The sequence below is a fragment of the Thunnus albacares genome, chromosome 18, assembly GCF_914725855.1.
Source record: "Thunnus albacares chromosome 18, fThuAlb1.1, whole genome shotgun sequence".
Lineage (NCBI taxonomy): Eukaryota > Metazoa > Chordata > Actinopteri > Scombriformes > Scombridae > Thunnus > Thunnus albacares.
The window spans coordinates 14,199,649-14,225,644 of record NC_058123.1 but is presented as its reverse complement, the minus strand read 5'-3'; the positions used below and the strand labels follow the sequence as shown (position 1 = coordinate 14,225,644).

At 38.8% G+C, this 25,996-nt stretch overlaps 1 protein-coding gene across 2 annotated transcripts in view; it reads left to right on the top strand.

Moving 5' to 3' along the window:
* The window catches only part of rgs3a (regulator of G protein signaling 3a), a 159,450-nt gene that overhangs the window by 32,128 nt on the left and 101,326 nt on the right, over positions 1-25,996 (top strand). The window contains exons 8-9 of one of the 2 annotated variants that reach the window (XM_044333614.1): positions 1,767-1,857; positions 19,435-19,502. In XM_044333614.1, the coding sequence (XP_044189549.1) occupies positions 1,767-1,857; positions 19,435-19,502 (159 nt within the window). Of the gene's footprint in view, positions 1-1,766; positions 1,858-3,583; positions 3,859-19,434; positions 19,503-25,996 lie in introns of those variants that run through there. The other variant, XM_044333616.1, reaches the window with a different exon arrangement.

Sequence of the window (25,996 nt, the reverse complement as noted above, 5' to 3'; positions counted from 1 at the left end):
TCTGTTTTTGTAATTGCGGATCAGTTGTTCACATTCGTCTGCTCTTCTCCAGTGGAGTACTTTGCCCTGGTGACCACTAAAATCTGAGCTCTATGTGAAGAAGAAAATATACGTTTCCTCATAACATAATGGTCTAATGCAGAACCAATCTATAGTAAAAATACAGTCTCTTTTTTGGCTTCACCTTTTGACTGTTTTGATTGATTGTTGAGGCTTAAAAAAAATCTCTGCTTATGAGCTAAACCTGTCAGTTTGAACAACATTAAAAGTGGTAACTGAATTCGCTAAAAGACATTGTTGGTATTTTTATTATTACTATAATTAAAGTTGTTCTTTGAGAAGTTACCAGATTAGGAATAGAATTAGGAAAACAAGTATGAACACTGCTGCACATTTAGGAAACTTGTTCTCTCTACAAGCCCAATAAATCTCTTTGTAGCTTCAATTAACATCCACACCAGTGAGGAAAACAAACAACGGAAAGAAAGTAGATTTTAGTGAGGCTTCCTTCCTCTAACATTTATCCAAATGAATATTTAATTGGCTTAATATGCTAATAAAGGAGATTTAGCTTGAGTCACAGGGAGTTATGTCTCTTGATCCCCTCAGCATATCCGTTATTCTCCTCTGTTATCTCCCTATGAGCCCATACTTTTCTGTTTCCCTCCTCTTTGTTCTTGTTTTTATTTCAGACGCATTTGGAGCTGTTGAGTGTTATTTTTGTTACCTGCTTTGCTTGCCTGTCACATCTTGTCATTTGTTTTCACCCTTTTGCCACTTTGTGCTTTTTACTTCTCTCTCATCCCCCGCTTTCTCTTTCCACCTCTCTCATCTGTTTCCCTCCTGACTTACCGCTCTTTTTGCCCCACTCTGTCCCTTTTGTCACATGTGCAGGGTAATATTGAACGATGGCGTAAATCCCTCCCTGACTTTCAGAACATATGCCCTCCCCTCCCCCTTCTTCTATACAAGCCCCCCCCCCCCCTTCCCGCCCCCCCTTGTACCACAGCCTGCAGAAATCTGTCCACTCAGATAAGATGCTTTTAAAACGGAGATTATTGTCACTGTCCATGGCATCACATTATTTAGTACAAAAGAATGGGCTGACAGTGTGTGTGTGTGTGTGTGTGTGTGTGTGTGTGTGTGTGTTTGTGTTTGTGTGCTGTAATAACTGTGCAACACAGAGTAAAATAATGGCGAGCTTACAACAGTTTTGTCATGTCCTTGTTTGCGAGACTGTGTCCACATCATTCAGATTACAAATCAGACCACCTCTGTCACTGCCAGCATAGCATAGCTTTATGTAACACACAGTCACAAACACATAACACACACACACACACACACACACGCATACATTTCCACACAAACACACATACCATCTGGCTCACAAGGCAGAAGTGCAGAAGTGGGGGCATCAGCTGCTGGAATAAGCTATAAGCTAAAGCATTGAGAGCAGTGACTGTGTGTATGTTCAGTGTTTGCTGCCCTGGAGGGGCAAGCAAATTAGGTCTGTGTGTGTGTGTGTGTGTGTGTGTGTGTTTGTGAGTGTGTGTATCCTTTCCTGCGTGTAAGTGTGTGTGTGTGTGTTTGTTTCTGTTTATGCTCTCACATAGAGGATTGTCTTTTAAATTTAGTTTTCATTAAGTTGAATCTCCAAGCTTGAAGTCAGCACTCATGCATACATGAGTGAGCGCACATGATACACAAACACACACACACATACACATATACATACATAGTCACTCTTTGTGTGCGTGCTATAGGCGGTTCAAGGATGGTACTACCTACTTGGGGAAGAGCTGGGGAAGAAGAAGCATCTCAAAGTGCCCACCCAACACAACTTCCACACCACCGGTAAGTATGGTTAACTTAATTTCATCAGATTGAACACTGATATTTAGGACAGATTATCAAACATAAATATACAATACGAACTGAAAGTTGTAAGTAGTAATGAGTATCAAAATGTGGAAAACGTTTGCATTGAATGCTTGGTCAGATTCAGATGCCTGTTTATTTATTCTTCAATCAGATATTGCCTCATTTGAATCAGGACATGTTTCCATCTTAAGACCATATTTTATTTAGACAAAATTCAAAAAAAGTGTTAAAGATAGGTATTGTAAAAATGTATTGTTTTGGTATCAGTAATGAAACTCTGGTATCATATTGTCACAGATTTTTCTTACAATACCCAGCCCTATTGATGTAAAGAAGACATGGGAACAAAGGAGTGGTGTCCCTCAAGGATCAATATTAGGCCCCTTGCTATTTACTCTATACATAAATAACATTTATTTTCCACACTGCACTGTAATGTCCATTTTTATGCGGATGATAGCATAATTTATGCCATTGGCTTAATGTAGACCAGGCCCTCTCCAGGTTACAGTCTGCTTTTGATGACCTCCAGATTTCTCTGTTTGATTTAAACCTTGTTCTAAACTCAAAAAAAGACTAAATGTGTGCATTTCACAAGAGCGCAAACCATTGATGTCCCCACACCTATCCATACTTTAAATGGAGAACTAATTGACTCAGTACAGCACTATAAATACTTATGACTTTGGTTAGACAGCAGATTGTCCTTTACAACTTATGTTGAACATCTCAATCAAAACTAAAAAAATTGAAATTGGATTCTTGTACCGCAACAGAGCTCGTTTCTCTTTTCAAAACAGAAAACATGTTATGTAATCTACCACATTTTCCACATCCATCCTCTATGCTCATGCTGCTGCCACAACCCTTAAACCACTGGACGCTATGACAAGAGTACCATTCAATTAATTACATGAGACAGCTATCACACTCAACACTGTCATATGAGTAGGTCAGAGGTCTGACATCTAAAAGGCACCAGCATACCTGTGTCTTCATTTATAAGGCCTTGCTATCTAAGTTGTGGAGTTTTTTAACATCCTTAGTTGAGCTCAGAGCTAATAACCATGACACCAGATCACAGAACAGGTTGACGCTAGAAGTTCCTCATACAGACGCTGAACTGGGGAAGACTGGGTACTCTGCACCTTACAACCTTACTTACCTAGAATGAACTGCCTTTGTGTATATTTGTGAACTGTTCTCAGGGCTCTCTCGCAAAAGAGATCTTGATCTCAATGATATTTCCTGAATAAATAAAGCCAAATAATAATAACAGTGTACAAAAGAATGAAATCCAAACTGTGTAAACAGATAAGAGGACAGTTTGAATTCGCCACACAGAATAGGAGTCTGAAGGCCAATCAGCAGTGTTTGAGAGTCAAACTTACCTAAATCTTTTAAAAGTGGAAAATGTGTAACTTGAGTACGAACATGCCATGTTTGTGTATGTGTGCCTGGAGTGTGCCAGGCTCGCAGCTTTAAGTCTCTATCGGTGTTTGGGTCGGGAGGTGGGGCAACTGGGGAAGCGAGGGATTAAGAGAGGGAAAGAGAGAGGGTTTGGAAGAGCGAATAAGGGAAAGACAGAGAGAGAGAGAGAGAGAGAGAGAGAGAGAAAGAGAGTGGGAGGGAGGGAGGGGTCTGGACGAAAGCCTGACGCGTCACAGTTGCCAGAGAGAGACGGAGCTCTCCCATACCGTTCGCTGCTGGAGTGGATCTCCCCTCACACATACACAGATACACACCCACTCAGCTCACACACATACACACACATACACACACGCACACACACATACACACAGTGACACATTTGTTTGGAAATCTATTTTTCTTCTCTGCACCTTCGAGTGTGTCCGCTCCTTCTCTTCCTACTTATGTGTGTGCACTCACTCGTAGTTTCACGTTGGTGGTGGTGGTGGTGTGTGTGTTGGAGTTATGCTACTCTGTGCCAGCCATAAGGGCAGCCTAGACTAGGTGAGTACTATGTTTGTGTTATCATACTTGACTCTACTTGCTGCACATGAATGCATTTTAGAAGTTGCATGTTGCATCGCAGAGCAGTGGACGGAAGTGGTTTGTTTTATTTTAAGGATGCTGCAGGAATGTGTTATCTCCTCTTTTTTGTCTTTTGCACACTCCCTTTTTTTCTTCACTGTTTCACTTTAATTTTTCCATGTTCTTGTTCACTTTTTCTCCCATATCTTCTTCCATCTTAGTATTTCTTTTTTATGTTATATATATATATATATATATATATATATTTTTTTTTTTTTATTGTTGCCGACATTACTTTTAATCTCTCTCCACGGAAGACCCCTTAAGGAGCTTAGCTTACCCATTCAGTGGATTACTTACACTATGACCCCATCTTTTTGTACACACACACACACACACACACACACACACACACATACACACATACACAAACATGTCACATCAGCACACGGTGACATGCACATACATGCACTTTTTCTCACTCCTAAAATCCCAACAGTAGTTAAGAGCAGGGGCACCTTTGACTTTCCCTTTGCTTATCCACATAGTTCCATTCTGGGTTATGAGAATGACGGTGATATCATAAGACGTCAGCTTACCCATCCCAATTTACACTGCTTGGCTGAACTAGGCTAATCTGCCTCATGCAACTTTAAAATTAGTTTTATGCTTCTGTGGATGGAACTGGGACAGGGGTATCAGATTAGACAAGACTCAGCCAGCAGGAAACCATTACGTGGCTCTCATGAGGAGATCCTAACTTATACGCAAGGGTTACACAAGCAAGTATAGTTCTTTTAGCTGTGTGCTGATAGGCTGGAATGTATTTATGTGTAACACAAATTTAGCAATACCGGTGCTGAGATAGAGCAGTACAGGAAGTTCATTAATAAAAAAAAAGAAAGAAAAACAGCATGCTCCTCTGTATTAATGGATTTAGAATGTTTTCATTTTTCCGAGTGGCAATACTGCCCCACTACTGTCTCATCTGATCCGTTCCGTGTGTGTGTGTGTGTGTGTGTGTGTGTGTGTAGGTGGGGGTTGCATACTCATGCATGCACTTGTGTGTTGCCAGGCCAGCTGGCAGAATGTAGGCCATGGAGGCACTGCTGCACCATGGCATGCACTAACATGGATATCACCAAAATCCCATTCATTACAATATCACTCTGTGTGTCCATCCTTTCTCTCTCTCTCTCTCTCTGTCTCTCTCTCTCTATCTCTCTCTTTCCCTCCTTGCCTTGTATGTCTGTTCAGTGCATTTATTTTGGGTGTTCCTTTCACACTGATTATTCATGTGTTTCTAAATATCCTTGAGCCTTTTACCTCGCACCTGTGTTTCTATTCAGTCCCCTCTCTCTGTTTTACTCAGACATCACTGTTTCTTATTCAACCTGGCATCTTTGTCATTTGTCTGTTAGTCTTCAGTCCACTTCTTATGTAACCCAGCACTGTGGAAGAATGCAAAAAAGGTTTTTTACTAAACAAACAGTTTGATGTAACACTATAGCTGCCAGCTTATACAAGACTATGATCTGCAATGTAGTATATCATTAAGGGAAATTCTGCAACAGTAGTTAAGAGCAGGGGCATACTGGAAGCTTGGCAGGCTCGCCGTGGTCTTGAAATGGTTTGGATTTAAGGCCAATTCATCATTTTTGCTCCATGTCATCATGCATCTCCTTTAACTCTAAATCTACATTCAAGCAATGCTGCCATAACCTAAAACATAACATTAAAAATGACTGTGAATCTATTTGTAGAGTTATGAGCTCTGACATTTAAGATGTAGCATCCTTCACTTTATTTTATAAAAGTAATGAAGTTCTGACACTAGTTACTGTGTTCAGGTTACTGAATACATTTTCAAAAATATATTTTCTGAAAAGAAAATAATACCTTTTTTAAGTGAGCTGAAAGTTGAATTTAAGTGTTGTTTTGTCAACTAATAACTCAAGTTTTTCCCTATAAAATAAAAACCATAATTTGTATATTTTTTGCAGTCAGTAAGCAAGACAACATTAGGGCTCGATCATTTTATTCATATTTTATTTCTGGGAAGTAAAAATTTTATAGTTTTCATATCAGATTTGTAGGATTAATCCAACTCTCATCTGGTTCCCAGGAGGAGCAGTGGTTGGTTGTGTGTGTGTTGGTTGCTTGGTCGGTTTGTATGTGTATTCTGTTTTTGTGCAGTGCTTAAGGGAATTACGGTATGCACTGTTTAGCCAGGCAGAACCTGAGAGCGCTGGGTGAAGGGGGTGCAGCCTGCACTCTTTCACCAGGCAGCACAGTTGAGGTTACACAAGGGTGAGATGGCTAAATCTAGTAAAATAAACCCCCCAAAAATACTGTTCATTAAGTTTAACATGAGAAAATAGTATGTAAGTGTTAAGTATAGTCTATACTTACTATACTACTTACATACTTACTATACTATATTCTATGCCATATAGACATGTAAATGGTAAAGATTAAGGTTTAGGATTAGGAAGGTAAGCGTAATGTGGTGTGTAAATAAAATCATTCTGTTTTGGTTAGCCTCAATTTTGTTCATGTTTAAATAAGATAAACTTAAGCTAAAACTTTAAGCATCACTCAAAGTCAACAATCCTCTTGCTAAGTGACGACTGAGTTGAGAATTCATCGTGACTCACTGAAGTTAAAAACAACTATGAATGCCCAATCTAGCACCCCGATCTCTGCACTTATTTTCACTTTCCAGCGAACCATTACTACATTACCCATTTCTTCTCAACCTTTATATAATTCTTTTGTGATGGAGAAGTTTATTATAGCAGCCTGCACACAGAGAGCCTGTATTCACAATGTTTAAATAACTTATCTTACCAGAAGCTCTGAACAAAAATACCACATTCACCTATTGTTGACATCAAAGACAATGAACATGAACAGCTAAATTGCCATATCCACTTTGAAAGGAAGTCTAACTTCATAAGCAAACATCATATGTTGAAACAAGTATTTTACTGGTCTGCTAGATTAATTTATGTTAATGTGCACAGACTCTCACCAGAGGTGCACTATTTGGATCGGTGTGTCTGACTAATCCCTCATTCAGAGACCTGTGCCAGGTCAGAGCCAGGACAGTGCCAAACCAAAAACCCTGGCGACAGACTTTGACAGACATTATGTCAGACTGGGATGCTAGCAGTTTAGGACCTAATGGGAAGGAATCATGGTTGGCACAGCACAAACAGGACATATAGGAAGAAAATGTTTAAAATATTCATGGTCAACAATGAAAAGACCAAAACCAACAATGAATTGAGCCTATTAATGAGTCGTGCTTGTGCTGCCAAAGCCCTGTGCCACTGACCTCTATTGTCCAAAAACAATTAAAAATATCAATGAGCCACACTGCTGAACTGGGTGACATGCTTCTTCATTACATTGATTATTTTTCTTTGTTAAAGTTCTTTTTTAGTTTTTTCTTATTCAAATCAAGGGTCTAAGGACAGAGGATGTTGTATTGCTGTACAGATTGTAAAGCCCCCTGAGGCAAAGTGATATTGGGCTATACAAATAAATTAACTTTATTTGACTTGACTAACATGGGCACTGTAGTTTATTTTGACTCAATCCCACATACACCATCCTGCTGTTGTAAATACTCACTAAAGCACCAAATGCGTATTAATTCTCAGCTTAAAATAGTCACCAACAAATGCACTATTTAGTCCTGTTTGAGTAACATTTAATAGGAAAGTATTTCACCTTTTTAAAAAAAAAAAAAAAAAAGTATTTGCGACACAGTTTTAAAGATTTACATATTCAGTAGAAATTAATTGGCATGGGGCCACTGAAGTCAAAACATAATGAGAGATGGACTGATGTAATATCAAATAGTTAGAATATACTAGTCCTTTGATGTTTTTTTACCCCTTTGATAGACCAAAGAAAATATCCTTTTTACAAAAATGATAGATAATACATGCAAATCTATCCAAAAACAAAACAAAAAACCACAGCATAGAAAAAGAGATTGTATCTCTAAATATCATATTGTTATAAGTCACGCTCCTCTTTACTCTTTAGTCCCATTGTCGCACAGACAGGCTTCTTTTCCTGCATGGTTCAGACTCTGTGCTTCCATAACAAAACCAATCTTCCAAGCGTTGACAGTTAATTACACTGTAGGGCTACAATAAAAAGCCTGCCATCTTAACTTTGCTTTACATGAGTTGAGAGTCTGAAATGGAAAGGCTGTGTATGAGTGGCAGCTGAACAACATTTGAGATAATGAGTGACAGGACAATTAGTGTTGATTTTGGGGATATATGTTTGTATGATGATGTGGTAAAAACCAGTTTGAAGCTGCAGTAATAATGTATAAAAACAGCTCTATTATAAAATATATATTATATAATATTATAAAGATATTCTACCAACAATACAGGATACATGGACATTCAGTCTAATTTGTAATGTACAAACTCGAATTTGTGAGTTTATAGGATGAAAATGTGTTGCTTGTACACAGATGTGGTCTATTTGTAGATCATTAAAATATTAACAATGAAAGAAAAAATGTAAAACACAAAAAATTATTAATTTATTGCCTCAAATGCTTACTGTAGCAGAAGAAGTGTGTTTGGATAAACGGCGCTTTGTCTTGTAATTAATTAATTACATAGCAGTGAATTTGTCTAAGTGGTTTTTCAGTTAGTGTAATATTGTTATTAGTTTTTGGAGATTAAGGATGTATATATTTTCTCTGAAAATATAAAAAAAATTAGTGTTTGAGAAACTCCCTTAGCTCTGCCTTCTTATTTTGGCTCGTGTGGTGTGTCAGCGGAGACAACTGACCCACAGTGACATGTACGTGTGTGTGTTTTTGACCATGGCTAATGCATTTCCCCCCAACGAGCTTACGATGTGGGTCAGGTGGTCTGTACAGTATGTGCGCGGAAGCAAAAATAGCAGAACAGCCATTGGGCTTGTGGTTAAAAAACTGTGTTATCTGCATCATACACACACACACACACTTTTACTTTTCATAACAGACAAATGCTAGCCCAGACATACTATGCACACACACACACTTTTCCAGATGGCAAGCTACGCCTTTAAATCAGCAGATTAAAACGTAAACAATGTGATTAACATATACGGAAGGGGGCAGACATGGAGGAGGGGGGTTGTTTTATATATTGTAAAGTTGCTCTAATAAGTACTGGCTGTTAATTTTTGTGAGTGAGCGTGTGATCATGTGAGATGATGTGTTGGAGAGTATGTCTGACATGCCATGCATCTGATGCTTATTCTGAAGGGTAACATTGTCCGCAGGCTTTTATCCACTTGATCTGACATGAAGCATTTGACCCAATAGCTTACATACATGCTCAGTTTTGTGCTGCACATTCCGATCCTCTGACTTTGTCAGCTACACCAATTTGACATCTTATTTTCCTGTCTGAAAAGATAGTTAAATTGGATGGATGAAAATCACAGTCATGGATTTCAATTAATTTAAGTCTATTGTAATAAACAAGTGAAATTACTGGTCATCTCTGTCTGTCTGTCAGTCCCTCTCCCTTTCTCTCTCACTCTCTATATAAAAATAATAATAATAAAAATAATAAGAAAAAAAACAGAAAAAAAACCCAATACAAAACAAAAAAGCCATCAAAAAACATAGTGCGCCATGTATTTCGATCTGTTGTATACTTAATGAGTAGTGCTCATACTGCCAAAGCCCCAAATGAGTGAAAACACCCACACAGGTGTTTTCACTTATTCTGGCTAATTAGAACTTTGCTCAGGTTGAAGTTGAGTAGACATACCGTATATGTGAGGTCACCAAACTTCATGAACCGATAACAGGAATTTTTTTTATGGAAGACATTTTGACATGTTGCAATATGAAAAGCACAGGTGTAAATAATACAATTAATGATGGCTGACTGCCATTTAGCTACTTCAGTTTCAGTGCCCTGCTATTGTACATGGTTGCTCACTGTCACACTGTCATTGTTTACTGGGGCATTTAAACAGAGGTATTGTTAATGTCAGTAACACCTGTGCTTTTCCTACTATGACAAGTCAAAATGTCTATAAGGGAAAAGGCATAAAAAAAGGTCAGGACCGCCAGATAAAATCACTGTACGCACAGTCTGTATACACCCACACAGTTCTCAGACAATAGACTTTGTCTTTGTTAGGCAAAATAAGTAACACCTGTGTTGGTGGACCATGGGTGTGTAAGTAATTTAAGTAATTGAGTGTATTTTATCTTCTGCACAAGAAAGTCTGGCCACAAAAAAGGCCTGGCAGACTTTCTGTGAAGTAATACGTGCACTGCATATTCAAATAACAGAAATAAGAATTTTACATAAATTGGTGTGAAATCTTAAAGAAGGATCTCATGTTCCTTGTCAATCAGAAAACAAAACTACAACTGAGTGAAGTGCAGTCTGAGGCCATTAGAGACAAGACAACCTCTGAGAATGTGATGCGTTGTTAGGAAATTGTAAATTAATCTGTTGATGATCTCTGCAGTGAATTAAAAGACTGCAGATAAAAAAAAAGACATTATGGACCAAAGTATTCAGTGAAGAAACCAGAGTAACCCCACTTTAGCTGGCAAAAGGCTATGGATTTATTTTCAGTGTGTTGCTTTGAATGCACAATGCAGGAAATGTTGCAGTGATGGTAGGCCATGAATAGAATGAGAAGTTTTTTGGCAGACTGCAGGGACATTTTGATCACTGGAGAATATCAAGGGTCATTAGAAAGGGGACATCTTCTAACTAGTCACAGACAACCATTAGAGGATGCTGCCACTTGTGTAATCCAAGCTCTGATTCACAACCGTGCATCTCTGCAGACTGCAAACCTCCAAATAGCATAGGCTTTAATCTCAAGTGGGTGGACACTTCCATGTGTTGGGGGTCAGACGCAGTGAACCTAGACGGCTGAAAGTCGTCATGGACACGGAGTAAATTAGATTTAATATCCTGATGGGCAGACACATTGAGCCTGCAGAAGGTGGGTGGGACTAAGCAGGCACGACTGGGGGGAGTGTAACCGCCAATAAGGGGAGCACTCATGTGGAAAACAAGTATATTCCCCATCCCGCCCATTTCGAGTCTCTGCTCTGCAAATTACAGCACACGCTGACAGTTCGGTGTTGGATGACAACACATTCCTATGCTGCTAAGAACATATAAAAAAAATGTTGCATTATACTTACCATAATTAACTTGTCAATTATGTGGAGTTAAGAAAAAATCATAGGCAATATATAATACATAAATTGATTCAATCTAAATGTCAGTGTCATTGTTCATCCCTTTTTCCTTAAAATGTGGTTGTTCCCCCTTTACAGAGAATTGCAGCTGTGATCAGCTTGAATTCATTTCAGTTACAATTACTCCATCACAGTCACAATGACAATTTAACACCGGAAATGAGTAATAAAACCTCCATAGAAACCTTTCACACCTCTCTATAAAATACAATGTGCTCATTTGAGGTACAAGGACACCCTACCGCTTAATAAAATGGTCAGAGTTGTGCCTTTGGATGACCAACTCCCCTTTTGTTCCATTTTAACCATGCCACTACTTAAAATGCATGATTTCAGGCCTGCTAAAATCTCATGCCAAGTGTAGCTTGAGCACATAAATATCATGATCGAGGTGATTTCTTATTCCCGTTTCCGCTGGTATAAACGAATGACGAGCCTAATGAAGGAGTGATTGTGAAAGTAGATGATTTGATGAATTCGATGAGGTACCATCGAGGCTGGATATGAAATAGCATCCCAGTCGCTGAATATTTCTATGCCTGCCCTCTTCAAATCCTTTTTACAAATCTCTATCAGACAATCATGAAACACTTTGAGTCGACAGACAGCAGACATAATCCTTTAGGGATGTTGTGCCTTGCTTAGGACAGAAACAGGAAATTAAATGCTTCAATCACTGTTCGGCTACCCAGTATGCCCATCACATTGTCTTGTTCCATGTGGCATTATGCAGTAAATGAGTCAGTCACTCAGAGGTTGTCGAGGTCATGCAGAATCAGAGCATAAATACCTTGCTGCATTTTAAATTTGAATGTTACTCTTGTGTCATGTTTGAAATGTATTCAGCTTTGGGCTGGTAGTGTGCAGATAACTCAAGCATAAACAAAATACATTCCTCTCAGGAATCAAACTTTATGAAGTGAGCATATAAAGTACATTACCTGTGCATCTATTTTCAAACTAGATTTTTGTATTACAATATGCATGTGTCCTACTTTTCTGCTCTCCTTTGCATGACATAATAGGGGTGGACATTCTATTTATTATATCCCCATTCAATAAAGTCACTTTTCAATAAAAACGTCCTAATTGTTGCTTATTATATCAGTTTTTGTTTAGACTCAGAGAGCGGTTGACTCAGCTATTGTATTTGAAGCCACAGTTTGTGGTGGTATTGTTTTGGATAGCGTTGGATTGTAATGCGTTCCTGTTATTTTTTCCACCTCCTGCAAACCAAACTTGGATAACACAAGCTGTGCCCTCTCAGAACTGTATTGTGGTCAGTTCTTCTAAAACAGAAGAATGTGCAGTAGATGTATCTAAGACTCCTCACTTCTGTCAGATCTAGAAGGGTTTCCTTTAAGTCATCTACACATCAACCATACCATCTGATTTTATAAGCCATCTATTGAAAATTCAGTCTAAGGAAAAAATGCAGCATAATGAGGTTCATAGCATCCCGTAGATGTTTCCATCCACTGTCTGTATATATTATTTTGTAAAAGGAAGATGTAACTGTTAGTTATTAAATAAACTCACCAGCAGACATGTAACCCACACTGTCAGTTTTAAAAGAATGTCATCCACATGTTTGTCCAGTTGTTTAGGGTGTGACTTGTGTATGGGAAATGGCAAGATGGAAACAAAAGTAAAAAATGAACACATTGAAAAATCTCTAAAATTATTTAAAAGTGTTATAGCCACTGATCATTAGTTGGCCTGAAGGATTTAGCAGAATTTCCCTGAAGTCCTACAGGGGTCATCTTCATTTATCCAGTATTCCTGTTAAATAAAAGTAAGACGTGGAGTATTTGACCTCTGAAAAGTGATGGAAAAAGAAAGGCACTACACTAATACAGAACTACACACAGCTGTTATTATCCTGTTGGACTAGTGGAGGATGGAGATGATCTTCATAGGCCTTACGGGATAAATTATATTTTGAAAGGTTGCTGCCTTCAGTAATGCCTCTGGAATTTTTTTACAGAGGCTAATGTACAACCCAGTTAAACATTGAATGAAATTAACAAAATTCAAATGGGATCTTGGTGATGACAGAACAGCACGTCTGTACAAATAGTCACAGAAATAACTTGCAACACAGTTGCAGAAATCGATCAGTCTGCCTAATATTTAAGACACACTATAACTGTGACACAGTGTAGGATAATGGCCAATCTGATGAAAGAGACTTGTTGCGTGTGGGTGGAGCAGGTGAGCCCAAATACAGAGACAGGGACACCATAGGACTAGGTATTTCTTAAAGCAGACCAGGGGAAACTAGTACTGGTAGTTGAGAAACCTGGGCTCTGGCTGGTAGCTGGGAACCTGGGGCTGAGGGAGGCTGTGGCAAGTGGGGCAGGTCCGGATTGGAATCTGTGGAAGCTGGGTAGAGAAAGAGTCCTATTGCGGTGAAGCAGGGCTGACGAGACGAGACTACAAGGAACAGTAGACAGGGACGTGAGCCATAGCAGACGGGACTGTAGGAAATGGGAGAAAAGGTCAGGATAGGGAAAACAGGCAATGACAAGAAAACATAAATGCAGGCGAAACTGCTTGAAGCACAGACTGACTGAGCAGAGGCTACGATCTGGCAGTGTGGATTTGGCAGGGCTGAGTATAAGTAGAGGTCTTGATTATGGAATGGGTTGCAGCTGGTAGGGCTCTGCTCTGACTCCAACACACTCAATCAATCACACACACACAGGGCGAGAGAGGGAGAGAGCCACTGGAGAAGTGGCAAAAGGTAGAGAGAGCCAGGACCGAGGCAGGAATCGTGACAAGACTATATAAAAGAACTGAGATTTATCCAATATTTTAGGCTTCAGTACCCACTTTACATTTTTTTCTTTTCTTGAGGATCAATTTGTCCATTTACCAACAAAAACACCCTCATGCACAAATATAATAGGCTCACTGCTTTCAGTGTAGTGGAGAGACTGATGTTTTTACCAAAACACCCATAAGGCTGATGATTTTGTTAACAGACAGCAGAATGAATGTTTTTATTGACACATACTCTGATTAAAAAATAGAGGAACACAATCATGCTGTCCTCACTACAAATATAAAACCTGAACTCATAATAACAATAAATAAAACAGGTAAAACAATATTGATAACCTAATTAACCCAAAGTAATAATAATCAGACATGTTAGTCCCATTTCATATTTTATCTGCACCAAAGTGAAACTTAAAAAAACGATGATGTCATAAACCATACTTTTCTGAATAGATGTATGAAGCTTGAATTCTGGTTTTCTACTTTATTTTGCTATCTTTGTTAGTTACTGGTTCAGCAAATTCCAAATTTGAGCAAAAGGTAGAGTCTGGGTGGAGCTGAGATGGGGTAAGCAAGCAGCAACCATAAAAGCTGAGTGCGGTAGGCTGAGACACTTGTCCACCAACAAACTTGTCCCCACACTTACCTCTTAAAAGACCTTAATATCTTATTAGTATTATAGTACAATTACAAACTGCTCCCATAATGCAAGTTAACACAAATGAGTTTAGCTATCGAGACCTTATTACCTTATATACCTTATATATATATATAGACCTTAGTTATTTCCATTGAGAGATTTCTGTATATATTTTTTCTCTGAGCTCTTCTCACCGGTTTAAAGTGGGCCTCATTTGGAAAAAGGTGATGTCATACACTTTTTTGGGCTGTTTTATCACTGTTTTCACTGAGTTTTAAAATCTTAATAAATAATAGATAAAAGGCTTTTTTTGGGAGTTTGATTGCTGCTTATTTAGACAGGTGTGCGCTTGTGGTTGCTATTCACATCATGCCATACCGTTTGTAACACATCCATAAACGTAGCAATGCCCCAACAAGGGCTGTGAAGCAGAAGACTGCCAGCAAGCAAAGATGATGCAAACAATGTAGATTTAAACCTTAACTTACCAGAAAACTGCACAGGGCACCTTTAAGTTTTTATGGACTTATAATTTGAGAGAGATGTAGGTTTACTTGGTCACCAAATGTGCATGTACATGTGATCAAATGTGATTTTGAATAATGTGTTTGCACTGTAAGTCCGGCATCATTACTGAGTTGTTGTTTTCCTTACACGTACCCAATTTATCTTTAATTCCCATGAATTGGTTAAACCCAAAAAGTTCATTTCCCAAAAAAAATCTTTTAGCTCTGTTTACTGGAAACTATGCTGCAACAAGCAGCCTCCCCAACATATCCACTTTTTAAATGTCAGTCATGCTGCATTATTCAGACCTCTGGTGGTGTATAGTTGTTTTGCTCTCATGTGAGTTTCTCCCTGTTACTCTCATCTCTGTATCAACTCCTCTGTTGTGTCTGTCTGTGTGTAGAAATGAACTTGTACAGACATAGTCCCACTTGTACACTGAGTCCAGTTTGTAATATTCCACTCTAATTGTTCAATAAATCGAAGCCTGTGTCCAGTCATTGCCAGAACGCTCTCCAATTGACTGCATCACTTTCTAAACTAAATAGTGTGAGGGTTAAAGGGGGACAGACACATAGTAGGAGTAGTAGAAGAGGTGTATTCAACTCATACTGTATATCTAAAAATTCATTTTAATTTAATTTACTGCATACTTATTTAATCAGGTGTTTTGGAGAATTCAATATCATTCCCATGTGATTAGAGGAGAAATCTTCTGTCTTTTTTCTATCTTTATATGACTTAAAACTTTGATCTTTTGCTGCACTATGCTTTTAATGCATGCAGTTGCATTCAATTTAGAGTTTTTATGTCTTTTTTGTTTTTATACCCTGATCCTCTGAGAAAAGAAGTTTCATTCAGCTATAATTTGACTTGACTTAGATGCTTTCTATTAACATAGGGTAATTATTTACATTCACTGCAACTGAGTATGGGTTTTGCTGTGCATGTGCTTTTTGGAAAAAGCAAAAATCAATTTATTTTCAGTAATTTAACTTGTACTTCAGTGATATTTTACCAATGTAGGGTCCTTTGCTCTATTCAACATCTCATTTATTACAAAGTACTAATGTTGTTGACTGAAATTACAGTTAAAGATGCAGTCTTGTTTGAATTCTGTCTTCTGCTTTTTGAAGTTGTAAGGATCACGTCCAATGCCATCCTTTCTGAAAAACTTGTGTATCACTATATTTCAACACAGTTGGCAAAATACCACCATATTTTGCTATTGTCAGTCAGATATTGTACTATACAAGCACTGTGACAGCAGATTCAAATGTTCAGATTGGATGTCAACATGGGTTAAAAACGTAGCAGCCTGTCATCCATGCATCACTGTGTTAGTGTCACAATGTCTTCAAAAGCGTACCTTTGTCAGTCCACGTACGTTAATCTCTTAAGACTGTGTTTGTGATCGGTGTTAATGGTTAAAAAAATATTTTCTGATACTTGAGGTGATCTTAACAGACTTAAACAGTGAAGTGGAGGCAATCTCCTCCCTATTTGGCTTTTCCACCCCCTCCATCAAGTGTTTATTTGTTGGTGGGCGACAGGAGGTGAAAAGAGGGACTGGGTGTCAAGTGAGCGAGTGGTGCAATGAGGGTCTTAGGCAGAGTCAAGGGCTTTTTCATTCTGGCTGACTCAGAAGACTGCCAACACCTTTTGATTTCTTTTCTTTACTCTTGCCTTTTTCATGTCTTCATTTTCTGCCTCTTTTTGTTTTTTCCCTCTAGTTAAATTGTCTGTCTTTCTTTAATCTTCTTGGTTTCTTACTCCCTTTTTTTTTTTTTTACTTTATTCCTTTTTTACCTCATTCCCTGAATTTATCTTGTGTATGCTTTTCCCACTGTCCACTACTTCCATCTCTTATTGTCCCTCTTACTTTCCCCCCATTTTATGTCAGTCATGCTGGATGTTTCTCGTTGCCAGCTGCTCCACGTCTCTCCCCTCATGCCCTGTGTTACTGATGTCTTACCCAGACAAAAGGCTCCTCTCCTGGGCTTGACGCCAGCCAGGTTAGCCCCTCTTCTTTTGACAGACCCCTGGAGTTTTTAGATTCACAAGTGGCAGAAACCTTTTTTTTTTTTAAAGCCTCTGGGTTACCATGGTAACTGCAACTATGAGATTGGGCTACATACTCTGGGGTTGAAGTACAGGGTTCAGAGGAAAGTAGAAACTCAGTCCAAAGGTTTGAGAGGTGCTTCATTTTCTTTTCCGCATGTGGACTGCCCTAAGTATTTTTAATCAGATGTGTGTCTGAGTATGTGTGTGGTGTATTTTACATATACTTTTGAGGAGTGACTCTTGAGATCTTTCTATTCTGGTGAGGGTATTGGGGTTGTGATGACACAGAATTTTGGATACCCTTCAAAGCGATTTTGGGTTGCTGGTTAAAATGAGAGGTTTAAAGTGACAGTTAGGGTTAGCACTTGGTTGACTTCTTAAACCCTGCTGGACTCACAAGGATTCATCATTACAAATGCATGTTTTACTGCCAGGCTTTGTGTAGTCCCACATAATTTTAGTGTAACATAAGAATAGAATGATTTATATGACTTCCATATCAGGTAGCAGTAAAGCCATGGTGTCTTGTAGCACATCAAGTATTGTGCTTTAGTACAATTTTGAGGTAGGCCACTTGTCTTGTACTCGTATTTCTACTTCACCACATTTCAGAGTCAAATATTGTACATTTTACTCCACCACATGAATTTCACTGCTATAGTTAGTAGCTGCTTTTCAGATTATGATTTTACATTAAAAAAAAGTTTAAATACAAAGCATTTGTTAAAGATTAAACTAGTGGTTCGCAACCTCTTTAACCTCTTTGACTTGTGACCTCGGCAGAAGCTTTTGTTCAAAGCCAAAAACCAGCTCTTACTGCATTCAGAACTCAAGTAAGAGCTTGTGTTTGGATCCATGTCACGTTTCGGATGTCTGTGTTGTAAAAAAGAAATTTCCCCTCTTAACTTCTCAGATCATTTATTCAAATAACTGTAGAGGTCCAAAGAGGAAAAAATATCTACTTACTTACTCTACTTACTTAAAAATGCTACTTATGCATTGATGCATCTCCAATCTAATAATGTACATTAATAATGTAATAATGTACATAATATATATATATGTATGTGTATGTTTCTATGTAAATGTAATATATGTATAATGGTAGCTCAGTCACAGGGGCCATTATTTATGCAGAATAAATACTTTTACTGTTGATACTTTAAGTAAATTTTGCTGCTAATACCTCTGTACTTTTACTGAAGTAGGGTTTTGATTGCAGGACTTGTAATGGAGTATGTTTGTTGTATTGGTACTTTTATCTAGTTAAAAGATCTGACTAAACAACACTGGTGTCTTGGATTGGAATATTTTTTCTAGAAGTAGCGTGATAATTGTTTTTCTTACTTTAAGGCTTTTAAACTTATGCTGATGTCAAGGTATGTGTGTATGTATGTAATGTGATTATTACCACCTTTCACAAGGTTGACAAAGGTTGCTTATCCACTTATAGTCCTTAATGTGCTCAGGGGCTGTTAGGACTTGGTTGGAAGAGTTAGAAAACCAACATTTCACAGTCTGGGGGTAGGATAATTTCTCTCCTATGGTGATGGAGGTAGGGGTGTGTTGGAAGAGTATTGAAAAGGGATAAGCGGGAGGATAGAAATACTAGACAGAGGGACAGTGGTAGTGGTTGAAGGTGGGACAGTGAGGTGGCTCTGTGTGAAGTTTTAGAGACAGAGAGGAAAGTGAGAAATGTAGAAGGAAAGATGATTATAATAAATGAGAGATATAGACAGATGTAAATGGAGAGAAACAGAGAGAGAAGGAAAGAGAGAGAGAGATCTACATTTTGGCCCAAAGCTGAATGCTGCCCTTATGAGCAATAGTTAAAAGGACACTGAGGCGTGAGTCCCTGTAACCATAGCAACTTCCCAGGAGCCCTGTGACGGACGGATAATAGAGTGAGAGAGGAGTTCCTTTTCTCTTCTTCACCCCTCCCTCCCTCCTCGCCTCTCTCTCCCTCCCTCTCACTTGTTCTCACTTCCACTCCTCTCTTGGGCAGTTTGTTGGATCCTCGCATCTTACAGGATTTTCCTTGACTCGACTGGCCTGTTTTTGCCTTTTATGTGCGCTCTGAAGTTTGAATCCCAGCCCAGTGAAGGCTGCTCCAGACAACTGTTGCCATAATTGCTTGTTGTTATCTCCCTGAGTCACTTTTATGGACTCTCAGAACTATTTGAGGACTTTATTTTTGTGCATCCAGAAGGCTGTTTTGCGTTGGCACAGGAAGAAATGTGCTCCAGAGGCACTGTCTCAGCCCGTGATTCCTTTGTCTACATTTCAGAGGCTGTGCTGTCAAACCATGGTGCTGCCCCCGAGACCAAACGCCCTGAGAATATGCAATGCTTAACAGTAAGTATTATCAAACCTTTCTTTACTTTCTTTGTGTGTGCATGTAAAGCTTAAATTTGCTAACATCCTTAGCTTTTTTGCTCTGTGTGTGGGTACATGTGAACTCGAGCAAAAGAAATATTTTGAAAGTTTAATGGAGAGAGTAGACATGTACATGACTGTCAAATAATGCTATTGCTATAATTGAGTATTTCTCTACAAAGGTGCATAAGTGATTTATTTCTTTGATATTTGGTAGTTTATGTCTGCCCTTATGTGTTTTTGTCTACTGTGTTTGCATATGCGTGCACAATGAATGGATAGGCCTATATGAAATAGTTGACCCGTGACATCGCACCATGTCCAAGAAACTCATCATGCATAAACATGCCTTCAGAAAGATATTTACTGCGTGAATTCCATGTTACACATCCACAGCAACCATAGCAACTAATTGAATCATGCATTTGAGCTTTGAGCAGTGAAAAGAGCAAGATGTCATTTCTTGAAAGACAGTGTTTGTCAAAAAGCTGTCTTGCATGTGAGTCACATGTGGAGCAGAGTGGTTTGTCATGAGAAAGGGGGAAGGAGAGTTGCGCGGTCGGATGTGAATACAGTTTTCCTTATCTGCTTGTGGAAATCACAAATTGTTTCCTGTGTTTTCCTCTTTCATCCTTTACATCTCGTCTCTTCTCAATTTTCTCAAGAATTCTTAAGAATTCCTAAGAATTCTTAGTCTTTTTTCTCAATTTCCACATTGTTGACTGTACGTTAGCCATGCATTAATTAATAATGAATGAGGAAGAGCACTGATACCATTTACAGAGACACAGGAGAATGACTGATGATACTTTTACCAATTTTACAGCTGGGGAATAGGAAACAGTGATTCATTAAAGGTGCAGTGTGTAGGATTTAGTGGCATCTAGCAATGAGGTTACAGATTGCAACAGACTGAATAACCCCCCGTCACCCTCCCCTTCCAAGTGTGTAGAAGAACCTATGGTGGTCGCGAAGAACCTCTCTAGGGCCAGTGTTTGGCTTGTCCATTCTGGGCTACTGTAGAAACATGGTGGTGCAACATGGCGGGCTCCATGGAAGAGGACCCGCTCCCTATGTAGATATAAAGGGCTCATTTTAAGGTATTGAAAACACAATGATTCTTATTTTCGGGTGATTATACACTGTTTGAAAAAAGACTTATGAATATTATATTCCATTTCTAGATGCCACTAAATTCTACACACTGCACCTTTAAGTCAGTATTTGCTTGAAAGCAGCAGCAATAATGGCAACAATAACTGTAACAGAAACATATACACATGTGTACATATGTCATGCATGAAATTATCCCAGCGGTCAACTTGATTAAAGTATGGTTTGGGACCTATTATGGACATACAAATGGCAAAAGTAGGCTAAATATGTTATTTTCACCTTTTTTAGATGTTGAATCATATCTCCTCAGCAAACATTACTCTGTCTGTCCCTTGGCTTTTAAGCTTTAGTAACGGAGCATGATGCTTACAATCACGTCTCTGTGCCACTGCTAGGTCAGCTGTCAGTCAAAGACAACGTACAGCAGCAAGGGCTTGTCTGCCTCAGAGGCTAAAGGAACCTTTTAGATAGACGTCTATTTCAGGCTACATGAATGTGAAAAAAGAAAATCGGACAGAGCACTTTAAAGGAAGGGAAATACACAGTTTTCAATGCAACTACACATTCTTTTACTGATTTTTCTGCAGCATATTGTCAGAAAACAGACTACACTTCAGCATAATCAGTAACCCAATAAAACATACTGACAGACTGTGAGGACAGAGACAGTCGAAACCACGGGCACACATGGCTGTCTGTTATAGGAGAAATGCCCCAATCTGCTCCAAATATGCTTACCACAAACAAGAAAGAATTCACATTCACACCATGAAGTGTAGCTCTAAACCTTCAAGTCTGAGTCATACCTACTGCTTACAGGACAAAAATCCAGAAAAACAGGTAATATTTAATTATTGTTTTGCATGGGTAATCATGGGATTATTCATACTGAATAAACAAAGTGGAGATGAAAGAGAGCCCAAACTTAACTTTGGTGTCTTGGCTGTAGTGTAATGTGGTTTTAAAGGGGGCTTTTCAGGATTTTGTTGTTTTTATACTGTTATGATGTTTGATGTTTATGTTAAACATGGTCAAAGTTCTAAAACTTGAGGTGAACGTATGTTTCAGCCTGCTCTGAACACTTCCCTGTTACCTCTACTTCCTTCTTGTGATGACGTCAGATTGTTCACGTATGCCCACAGACGACCGTCCTCTCTATAGCCTTTGTTGCTAAAGTTGTTGCTAAGATTGTTCACGTTGTCCACTCGCATATTTTGGATCAGATTTGGGCTTCCAGAAGCTAACCAATCAGAACAGAATGGACTCATCGGGAGGGCGGCCTTAAAGAGACAGGACCTAAAATGTCCTGTTTCAGACAGAGGCTGAGCTGAGAGGCTGCATAAAGAGCCAGTATAAGATAAATAAAGAGTTTTTTGAACTGTAAATAATGCAGATATTCCAGTAGAGCCCCAGAAAAAAATATGGACCTCGAAATGTGCATATGTCCCCTTTAACAATAACTGTTAAATGTGCTATTGGATTGATAGGTTGCAAAATTCTAAAGCATTGCGGTCACATTTTTGGGAAATTTATCTTGGGAGTGTTTAAGGGTTTCTTAAACAATTGGTGGCAATGCAGAAGCAGGGGCAATCCTCCCACTAATACTGACAATGCTCAGCATTCCCCAGCAGGCATTAATTTGTGAAACAAGGTTTCAAATCCATTGTGTATACTAAAGTATCAATAGAGCTCTTCTTCTTTTGTGCCCTTATTCTCTCATATTTTCCAGTAGTGCTGCTGTGCGTAGTGACATGAAATCCTGCAGGGCCATGCTATGGGAACAATCTCAAGACATAAACTTTGCATGTAGAACATCCTAATGACAACAAAATATAATTATATGATTAACTTAAGAATTACCCAGCCAGTCAAATTTATAGAGCAGGCAGTGGCAGGCACAGTACAGAGGGGCAGTAATTCAGTTCTTGTAATACGCAATGGTCAAATTTTATTTTAAAAATGTATCATTATGACGTGGACTCCTGGAGTTGCTGACAGTTAGGCCTGTTCAGTAGATCAGTGTGTCAGAGAAACATATCCGTGTTGCATTTGAAATGCTCCAGGATGTGAACTCCGTGGAAAGCAGTGGTCATATGGAGTTTCTGTAGCTGACAAGCTTGACTGGACAGGATTAGACAGGGGAGCTCCCTTTACATTCACCTTTCACACACTCTTTCTCTCAAATGTCTCTCTACACATAATTTAGGTCTTAAACACACACACACACACACACACACACACACAGATAAACATACAGAAACATAAGTTAGTGATTACTTTCTCACATAGTGCCACCACATTTGACCCTGCTTTTTTGTTTCTAATAAACTGCACTTGGCAGACTTTATCACAAACAAATGTTTAATTTCATTACATTCCTTACATCGCAAGCAGAATAACAATGCTGCATCCAGTCTGTCAAGAATTTGAGCAGCTTTTGAAGTCATATGGAAGGTGAAGAGGGCAGTAATGATGTGGTGCAGCATTGAGATGGAAAAATTTTTTCATCCGTATTTGTGAATGCTTCTTTCCTCTCTCCTTCCTCTCGCCTCCCTCCCCTCTCGTTCTTGTTTTCTCTCTTCCTCTTTATCTCTGGGTGAATCAGAGTAACAGATGATTGTGCGGTTTGTGTGGGACAGTCTCAGGGGAGAGTTAAGGGAGGGGGAAAACACATTCAGAGACTAAATTAGGGGAGAATGGAAAACCTTTTAGACTTTCTCCTCTTTTCTGTACCCAATTTCTGTTGCCTTGTCCTTGCTCCCTTTCAGACCGCTGCATATTTCCTCCTTCACTGTTGTGGCCTCCTCCACCACCTCCTCCTCCTCCTCCCTTTCCCTCTCTTTTCTCCCTCGGTCACCCCATGGCCATCACCCTGACTACACAAAGAGCTCTGTGGTATCATTAACTGCCCACTCTGTACCAACTCAAACATTTTTCAGTGTTTGATGATGGCCTTACACTTGGATTATTTCAGTGATTTACACAAGGCTCATTGAAAGCTTTGGACACTTCAGATGTCGGTGAAGATAATACTTGATATCCACAAAGGAATGTCCCTCAGAAAACCACAAAGCTATTTTAAGAACGTTTTCTTATCCAATGACTACACTTTTATACTATCCTCAGAATTTTGGCTTAAAATTATTGTTCTTATGTATTTGGATAATTAAGACATGTTTGAGAGGAATTATGCTTTAAAGAAGGTCATTCCAATAAAGTTCTGTTATTTTGCTTCTTCTGTCTCACTGTGAGCTGAACATCTTTGTCAATTTATCCCATAAAACTGGTGTTCCTGTGGTATGCTTTTAACGATAATGTAGGCAGGAATTGTTGGCATTTGGGATAAATACCAGTCAAAGAAGTCAAATTTTGTCATGTAAGATAAATTGCAGCTTTCAGTTAGTATATTTAGCAAATCTTTCACTTTCTTTTTTTAAAAAAAGACTCACTGCCTTTTTAATGGAACTAAAGGACTTCTAAAGGAGAACAAAAATCTGTCACCTGCCACTGAACTGCTAAAGTTAAAGCAAACACAGATGTGTTGGCCTGTAAGAAAACATGAAATGTTTGAGTTCCTCCAAAATACGAGAATGAGAAAATCATTGTGATGTTTCTCACTTCATAACAATGATCACTTGAGCCAGAGATTTGACATGCAGCATAACAAGAGTTCATCTCCTCACTTGCCATGTCAGCATTTACCAATTATGATTTCAGGCAGGCAAAGGAAAAAAAAAAAAAAAAGCTGTGTTCATGTCAGTGGCAGGGAGCAGAGAGTTCATGAATATTAACAATGGTTTGCGCCCCGGACAACATGTCCCCCTGAATCACTTTGCTTGTCAGCTAGCATTAGCTCCTAAACCGTTACTGTAAAAATGGGTCTGACACTTCTGTCTGACGGGAAAGATGGGAAGGAAGGGTGAGGTGAGCTGAAAAGAGGACAGAGAGGTTAGATATTCTGGCCGGCGTCTCAGAAATAATGAAGAATGGTTAGTTTTATAGCCAGAACATATCCCTTTGTGAGTACTTTGAACCCAATAGGCCCTGGCTGCTCATAACCCCTGCCTGTTCTCTGCTAGATGCAGCATGTTTGAACACTTATCCTTGTCCTTTGCTACTCTGCACCATCTTTTGATTTGAAAAAAAGTTACAGTAGAAACCACATACAAGGAATACACAAAGCTGTAGTTGTACAATATTTAATTATATTGTATGGATTGTGGCTCAGGTGGTTGAGTGAGTCGTCCATTAATCTTAGGTTGGTTTGATCCCTGCCTCTACTTGTCCACGTGTCGTGTCCTTGAGCTGAACCTCAACTCAACACCGAACCCCAAATTACTGACAAATGATTGGGACAAGTTTTATATTGTTTTTCTTCATTTCACTTTTATCAATTTTACACATTCACATTTTAATCTTATCTCTATTTGTTGTTTATGGTGTATATATATCTTATGGGTTATATTTCTACAGCCTTATTAGTCATTTTAGTTTGCTCATTCACCTGTAGCATCTTGAAACACACTACCCTGTGTAGTTTAAATCTTGAAGGATTTGATTGTTTGATTTAACAGGTATTAAAGAGGATATATCATGCTTTTTGTGATTTTCAGTTACTTATATACTGTTATGATGTTGGATATATATATATGCTAAACATGGTCAAAGGTCCAAATAACATATATGAAAATGTTCCTTGAAAGTCAAAAGTCCAGGTTTCAACCTGCTCTGAACGCTTCGTTTGCAATTTAACCTCTACTTCCTCCTTGTGATGATGTCAGATTGTTTACCTACAAATGGCCGTCCGTTCTACAGCCTTTGTCGCTAAGGTTGTTTCACGGGTTGTTTGTGTTATACACTCGCATGTTTCGCATTAGTTTCTGGCTTGAACATGAATGGATGTATTTGAGAAGTTTCCATTTTGAGTAAAAAACAGGAAAAAGAAGCAAAGTCTGACGACCGAAGTCGGCCGAGACACAGCTATAACCAATCAGAACAGAGTAGGCTCATTGGGAGGGGGACTTTAAAGAGACTAAAAACTAGAAACTAGGAGTAAGAGCTAAATGAAGACATTTAAGGAGTTTTTGAATTGTAAATCATGCAAAGATATTCCAGTAGAACCCCAGTAGACCTGGAAATATGCATGATATGTCCCCTTCAAACTAACATAATTTGTTTTCGTAGAAACCTAGCTTAAGTAGTCTGAGGTTGAAGCCGTGAGGCTGCGCTGTTCAGGTGTGACTCTGGTCCAGGAGGGTTGTTGTCATCTCACTGACTCATATTATGCACAACGTTGTAGCTACAGTGGAAGTTTGAATCCACATGCTGAGACTCCACAGTTTGGATTATAAGTACAA